At 43.0% G+C, this 7,932-nt stretch overlaps 1 protein-coding gene across 4 annotated transcripts in view; it reads right to left on the bottom strand.

Annotated features, from left to right (window-relative positions):
* Positions 1–980: 980 nt before the first annotated feature.
* The window catches only part of MOB2 (MOB kinase activator 2), a 109,889-nt gene continuing 102,937 nt past the window's right edge, over positions 981–7,932 (bottom strand). For all 4 annotated transcript variants that reach the window (XM_069016981.1, XM_069016980.1, XM_069016978.1 and 1 more), the window contains exons 4-5: positions 3,593–3,717; positions 981–2,309 (exon numbers count right to left, since the gene is read on the bottom strand). In XM_069016981.1, the coding sequence (XP_068873082.1) occupies positions 1,999–2,309; positions 3,593–3,717 (436 nt within the window). In that variant the 3' untranslated portion in view covers positions 981–1,998. The remainder of the gene's footprint in view (positions 2,310–3,592; positions 3,718–7,932) is intronic.

Genomic DNA, 7,932 nt, shown 5'->3' with positions numbered 1-7,932 from the left:
GGGAAGGAGTGGTCTTGAATACTGTATTAACAGCACTCAGCTGAGCAGGTCAGTGAGACTGTGGCACCCACAATCCAGAAAGGACACAGGAAAAGTCTGGCATCACAAAGTTTGAGGTTGTTTTCAGTCCCTCCCCCATCCCCCACTCCTCCTCTTCCCTTCTCCTGTGCTCATGCCTCTTTGCTCTCTTTCAGACTTACTCTTTTTCTCACTTGCACACGTCATGATCTGTTGTTGCTATTGCACACTTCTTCACAAGCTTTTTTCTTGCTTGTGCTTTTTCTATTTTTTGTCCTTTCTTGCTCATGCTTTGTTTCTTGGTTTTTTGTGTTTTCCTTTTTAATTTCACCCCTTGGTTGTGCTCTTCCTTTGCTTTTTCCTTTGCACTTGTTCTACCTTCCTCTTCTCTACTGCCTTTTACTACAGGTACAGACCTCATTCTGAAAAACTTTCTCAGATTTATGCCAGGTCAGTTATTAATCATTCATAGGCCTCAGGTAATGATCAAAACCACTAGCAAACAATTGTCACAGCTTTGATAGAAGAACAAGTGCAAGCAAAATCTGGCATTTCCCCAGCTGGAATCAATGACTGCAAGAATTCATTGGAAACTTGAAGGAAAGAAATGAGTATCACTGTCCAAATACAGTATGATATAATATTGTATCCAGAGGTGCTGGGATACAGTGTTTGCTTCAAGTTATCCAGGCACCCGCTGTACTTGCAGAATGCATATGTGCAAAACAGGAAGCCTGCCCCTCTCCAAGTGCTGCTTATCTTCATATTCCCTAGGGAGGCAGTTCCTAGGGCTACTGGGAAAAGCAAGGAATTCATTATTATAAATATAAGATCACAGGGTGGAAGACAACCCATTGTTTATAAAGCTGGCTGCCAGCAGGGCCAGCAGCATTCACTGGTGGAAGGGAGGCTCGCGGGGTGGTATCTGGTGACTTCTGACGCTGCACACACAAAAACAAAGCTTGTGGCTGATAGATTTGTTTTTATTATTATAGAACAGATGAACTAAAATAAGCCAACAATATAATTTTATGCCAACAGCCATCTTTCTAGCACAGGCGGTGACTGACCCAGTATACCCTTCTCCCCCGTCCCCGGGCCTCTGTTCAAGGGAAAGCGAATGGTGGTGACTCTTGCACATGGTTCTGGACTGCAGTGATCCTACTCCTGTTACCTGTGCAGCTGTGCCTGGGAAAATAAGAGGCAGGGGAGCAGAGAAAAGAGTATATATGTTGTAGGAGCAATAAGCAGAAAGGCTTGTGGATCCTCTTGCACGTTCACACCTTGTGACCGAGTCGATGGGACAACTGGAGAATCATGCCCACTTTCAACATGTAGCAAGCCCCTAGCTGCTACTCTAGTCAAGCCAGGAGTTTCTTCCCATTCCAAGCTAACAAAGGGCAAGATGCACTCAGTGGGGGAGCTTTTGGCAGGGTAAGGGGCAGTCTATGTAAAAACCAAACCAAAAAACCACCCCCACCCCCCAAAAAAAACCTGCATTTTAAGCCACTTCAAAGTAAAAGTTACTTCTTATAATATAATAGATACTTTTTAAATGGCAGGACCCCCATCCTAGAAAGACCAAAGGGCTTGCACTCAAGACCAAAGAAAGAAAAACAAAAAACCAACCAACCAACCAAAAGGAAAAAAAAAAAAAAAAAAAAAAAGGAACCAAAAAAAACCAAGAGTGGCCCCACTCTCAAGCTTGGCTCTTCTCTAAAAACAGCACTCGTCATCCATCTGAATAGGTAAAAGGAGGAGTGGACAGAAAATAAAATAAAATTGGTGCAACTTCTCGCCGGCTGGCGCATTAACCCAAAGCTCCGTACAGCCCCGTACGACTGCGCGTCCTGCGTGGCAGCATCGCTGCGGTCGGCTTTCAGCGCTGCATATGCCCGTATGTATATCTGAACATATACATACACATACACACAATAGATTATATTGTTTATAATGTTAGTTTGGGGCTGCCAGGAGGGCTCATCTCTCTTTCACGTGGTTCTGTGCTCCTGCGCTGTTGCTGCTCCCGTTGCCGCTCCCGTTACTGCTGCTCCCGCTGCTGCTGCAGAGGACCTCCGTGAGGTCATCCATGATGGTGGTTTCTTTAGGGTCCACGAGGTTGAACTCCCTGATGAATAGGATAAAGTGTGTGTAGAGTGTGTTTAAATGTCCGTGCAGCTCCAGTGCCAAAGTCTCCTTAAAGTGTGAGGAGTAGATATGGGCCAGCACATGGAACAGGTACTTGCAGATCTTCTTCACTAGGGACTCAAATGAGTTTGGGAATTCCTTGCCTGAAAGGAAGATGGAGAAACACCATGATAGCACCAGCTGCTCACTGTCAGCCCCACAGCAGCATCTGGGTGGGCTCAGCTGTAGGTACGAGCAACCAGCCCACCCTATAGGGCAAACAACCTGAGGGGCCTGTGTCATGTAATCCTCTCTTTAAAGGGATTTGGGGGACAAGTCAGAGGAGGTATTAAGCACTTCCATTTCAAATTAAATTTTAAACCTTAAGGTTTCAAAAATCAGGAAGCAAGTGTCATTGTTCCTCAAAGCCACTACATTTTGTGTTACTGGTTGTAAAAACAAGAGGTTAATCTCTGTCCTTATCTAGATTGTCCAGGAGTGGGTTTTCCCCCAGAACACCAATTCAGAAATCCTAAAATGGAAGCCTTGGTGGCATGTGGCAGTTTTTACATAACTTGATATAACATATTCCCTCATTTCCTTGTTGGAATTCTATTAAATGGGAAAGAAACTGCCTCCTTCCAGATCAAGCTGCTTGTAAGCAAAGGCTGCTAGCTTAATGTTTTCTATACTGTAATGTCCTATATTGTCATGTCCTAGTTTCCCAATTACCTGTTGAAGTGGCTCACAAAGCCAGCTACTTTTAGTCCTGATTAAGCCCACCTACAATAGCTTCAAGTTTCTATTTTATTCCCCTTAACCAAAGGCATTGCATGTAGCAATCTTGTTAGGACACAAATTTGAGTTAAAATTACTTTGCTATTGCTTTTCAGCTCTTAAAAATCACATTCTTATTTAATCTTTGTAAGGGAAAGGACACTGCAAACACTCTGCAAGACAATGCTTTGGAGCCTTGGGCAAAGAAAGCAAGCCACATTCCTGGAAATCCAGTTTATTACCTGCATTTCTTAATGCATTGAGGCTCTAATGGAAATAGTAAAACCACACAAAGGCTGAAGTTTGCTATCAGTGGGCTGTACTGAACACACACATGTAGACTGTTCTCAGAATTTTATCCTCTATGAACCCAGGCTAGATCATCTCAAAATGCTTGAAGAAAAAGGGGCACTGATGACAAAATACAGGCCAAGACTATATGAGACTTTCACCCCAGTTCATACACTGAGAGTGTAAGCCTTTTTTACTGCAAGAATGAACCAAACTTAAACTACTAAAGAAACACACAAAGAAAGAAAACTACCAAAAAACCCCCAATTAAAACCCATCAAACAGACGTGAGAAAGCTGTCTGGTATTCCTACACATGCTGCATGCCAACTTTCACCTGACTGATGGCACCCCCTAAAAGCCCCAGGAAGCAGCCATACCGTATTTCGTTGGAAAGACGTCCTCATCTGTCACTAGTTTCTGCACTGAACTCATGACGAAGTCAACGTACTGAGGAGCAGTGCACTTGATCTTCTTTCCCCGCTCATCATACCAGTAGTACTGTCTGTGGAGAGAAGGGACAGTGTCACCACCCCACACTCTGCCTCCTCAGCTGCTCCTCCAGGAGGCTGTGTCCAAGTAATATAAAACAACAGCTGCAACAGAAGAGATTCATTTCTTTCTGCATCAAAACTTGTTTTGGGCGATTTTGTCTCTCCCTATCAGTCTAGGCCAGAGTGCAGGTGGCAGTACCAAGCACAGAAAGCCTTGCTGACAAAGGCTCCAAGGGGAGGAGTCTGTAGAACTGTACAGGAAAGCATTACAGAACTATATTTAAAGGGCAACAATCCTGCACAGTGATGAACTGATGAACTTCTGATACTTAACATCAGAGAGCATAAATAGCCTTGTAGTGCAATACTGTGAAACAGTCAGACGGTGGCTCCAAAACACCACCTTTTCCAGCCTGGGGTTCTCGAGTACTGGCAGTGATTTTAGGTGTTCTAAAGCCTGTTCCAAAACGCAACCCTGGAAAAGTTTTCAGGCCCCTTCTGCACATCCATACCAGCATGTAACTCTGCTCCTTCTGTTACAGACTCCCCCAGGCACCTGAATTTACATTTGATTCTGCCACCAGTGACTATTCCTGTTGGATCTTAAGGAACAGGAGATACTGGCCCTTCAAAAGCAACCATAATTCAATCAGCCATAATAATTTTGATTAACTGCAGCCATCCCTCAGCTGACAGAGAATCTGAAGGCTACAAAACAACTGTGACATCCTTTTTTAAAAAAATCACGGTTAATTAAAGCATCGCTAACTGCTACCAAGAGCAGCCACCCATTGGATTAGGCACACACTGAGAGGTGTTTTACAGGTAAGGGGTTCAGGAAAACACTTTTTAATTTTTTTTTCCTCTGTCACATTAGACATGCCTGAAGTTCCAGTTTATGAACTTTCTTCAAAACGTCTAAGCTCAAGGCACAGTCATATATCATTATAGGGCTGATAAGAAATCCATAGTATTGGTCTTCCCAAATGACACTGTCCATGCCCCAAGCCACATGAAAACGAGGAAGCTGCAGAAATAAGCAGAGTAGTTCAAGTCAGGAGAGGAAAGGCAACTACGAACTAGTTCTGCAAACATTAAGCTTTTAGAGTTTTTCTTTCAGCTCCTTTTCACTATGTGTAGTACTTGGTCACTCTGTTGTTTACTAGAGAGAGACAAGGACTGACTGCAAAATTGCATAAAAAAGGTGAGTGGGTGAAAACAGCAGGAGTCAAAAGTTCTTTTTAGAGATGTCAGGCATCAAACCCAGCACTTGGGCCCTTAGGCATAGACTGTGCTCTTCACCACTGCTCACTTCCTTTGTACAATCCACCTCTAAGGAATTACACAATGTAGTGCACCAACACACAACTTTGTCTATTACTGTAGCGAGAGACAGTCCCAGGCAATTCAGCCTTATTTTGGGTCTTAAGACAATGCTTGTCACCAAAACCAGAAGCAGGCTGGACTGCTCTACCCCAGCAGTTCTCTCATGCTGCAGAAATCCTCAACTGCAAGACAGAAAGCACAGTTTAGAGTTGCCCTTAGGTGCAAAAAGGAGTGTTGATAATTGGATTTTTATCAGAAGGAACAACGTGGCAACCATACAAGTTCACTTATATTCTCATGTAAGTGAATAAATCTGCTCTAGCATCCCAATGCATATCCTTTTTGCCTTTCCTTGAAAATCAAGAAAATAAATTATGCAAAACTGGAATTGAAAAGAAGAATCATTCACAGTAAGGGGATAAATACAAGGACTGTCCTGTTGATTAGAGTAATGTGTTTTCCTCGTGTTTCAGGCGCCTTTGAACAGATTTCACAGCCCTTAGGGGAAGAGAGGAGCCCCTGACGTGCCATGAACATCTCGCACTTGGTACACGGCTTCCACCCACGCTGGCGTTATCTCCATGAACAAGATAGGAGCAGTCTGGGGCCATGGAAGGGCTCACTTGGGCACAGAAGCCTAATTACATTCCACCACTGGCACTGTGACAGCACAGTCCCATATTAGGGAATGGATGGGAAGCAGAAAGGACAAGAGGATGAGACCTAAAGGCACTTTTCAAAAAGCTGCAAATTTAAATCTCCCCAGTATGGAGAAATATGAGGTACCTGCAGCTCCATTCTAAATCCCAGGGAGAAATGACTATGGGTTTAACAGAGAAGAGCCTGCAATGCAAATAATGAAGTATAACGTGAAATCACAAACAAAATCACAATACTGCATCTTAATACATGTATGTATTTTATCCCTTTTTCTCTAAAACATTCTGGGCTGGTGTTGATGACACAGAAGCCAAGGCAGAACAGAAGTTACACCAATACCCAAGGTTCTGGAAGGAGGGAAAAGCATATACTGTGAAGATTATTTTGCCTGGAAAGGAGTAGAGACAGTCCTGCTAGAAATACAAAAAACCAGGCAATATAAAGAAAGCAGGATAGAAAGCCAGAGGCAGGAATAGTGCTTGTCAGCAGCTGAAACAGCTTGGATGGTTTCATAGGGGGTAAACAATATTTGGATGGCAGAGAAGAGAAAGGAGACATCATGTAAAACCATACAGCTGGGGGAACTTAAATGTAAGAAAATGTAAAACTTACAAGTTTGATTTAAGCACTCGAGGAGGAAACACCCTCCCTGTACACAGAGACACTATGGGCAAGGTAAACATGAGAAAGGAGACTAAGATTAGAAAGAAAAGAGTGATAAGCGCTACCAATTAAGGGATTTCACTGGACCAAAACAACATCTTGAAAGATGGGCTTCCTGAAAGTTTGCATCCATCTTTGATTTCTGCCTCAGGAGTTTTGTAGACTCATCCTCTTATGTACAGCACTTACACAGGCTCTTATTTAGTACACTCACTGCAGCGCTTTGAGGAGTTTTACCCAAATATCAGCTAGAAAAGTTTACAGGCTCAAAGTGCTTTAAAGCTGGTTTGTGTAATAACAAGCTATAAAGCATACTAAATTTTAATAGTAAATACTGTGTTAAAATATAGTACCTGCTTTACAACAAGTGATAAACATATTAATGAGCAAAATTAAGTAATTCCCACAGTTATATTCATGTCACTCTCGTTAAAGTTTGAGGATAACTGGCCATGATGGTATTTCTCTTGGCATTATCCCACCTTGCCAGCAAATGCTTCCATCTGTTCTATGCTGAGACTAAGTTTTGGTCAGATGTCTCCTAGTGACCGTAAGCAGAAAAACTCCTCCTCGCTGAGTGCAGATGGCTGTGCTATCTCACATATCTGACAGAGGGCTGAAAGCTGCATCTGTCTGCAGTTTGTCAGTTGGCTGCAGCTTCTCTCAGATGTTAAAACCTTACCTCAAATATTTCACTGCAACCAGTGCTTATTGTTCCAGCAAATACTTTAAATTTAGGACTGGGTACTTGCAGTGCAATCTGAATGTCAAGTAAGTTGACAAGCAACCAGTTCTCAATAGTTACTTGAACATCTCAACCATAAATAAAAAAAAGCCTTTCTTAGGCATGACCAGAACGGTGTAATCCAAAATGTATCATCAGGAACTGAGCAGGGAAAATATAAAAGTGGAACAGAACGCAGACTTTCACATGGAACTACCCAAGAAATCGCCATGGGAAAAAAATAGCGAACTGCACCTTAATTCCAAGGTACTGTAATTCTGTGGCACTCTTACACAGCCAGATGCTATTTTGTTCCAAAGGCCAGGAACAAACAGATCATGGCCACAGAAGGCTAAGCCAGGAGTGTCCATCAGGTTCATCAGCAACTGCCACCAGTGTTTAGGTGTTTATACACTGGAGACAGGTCCAAGGCACAATGGTGCTTCTCCAACACAAAAAGCACATCTTTAGCTTACCAGAGCTAGGAAAGGCAGAACAAAAAGATAAGGATTTGGAGAACACAATTATGAAGGGGGCCCTCAAAGCTGAACTGTGCTGAGGTGTGCAGGCAGCTGATGTCACCTCAGTGGCTTTTTGACAGACCCACACGCTTGCTAGAAGCAGCCTCCAGTTTGCAAACGTGCATCAGCCACCTGCCCCCAAGTACAGCAAGGTACTGAAGTTATGATTTAGCTAAACACAAACTGTTTCAAGTGCTTCACCCAAGTGTAGACATACTTCCTGTTATTCCTAAATATCGCCATTTTACAGTTTTCCAAAACAAAGGATAGGAACATTCTGCTATCAGTCACTACCACTAAAAAATACAGGCTACAGCTGGAATTGCCTACAG

The sequence above is a fragment of the Aphelocoma coerulescens genome, chromosome 5, assembly GCF_041296385.1.
Source record: "Aphelocoma coerulescens isolate FSJ_1873_10779 chromosome 5, UR_Acoe_1.0, whole genome shotgun sequence".
Taxonomy (NCBI): domain Eukaryota; kingdom Metazoa; phylum Chordata; class Aves; order Passeriformes; family Corvidae; genus Aphelocoma; species Aphelocoma coerulescens.
This window is presented reverse-complemented; position numbering and strand designations above follow the sequence as displayed.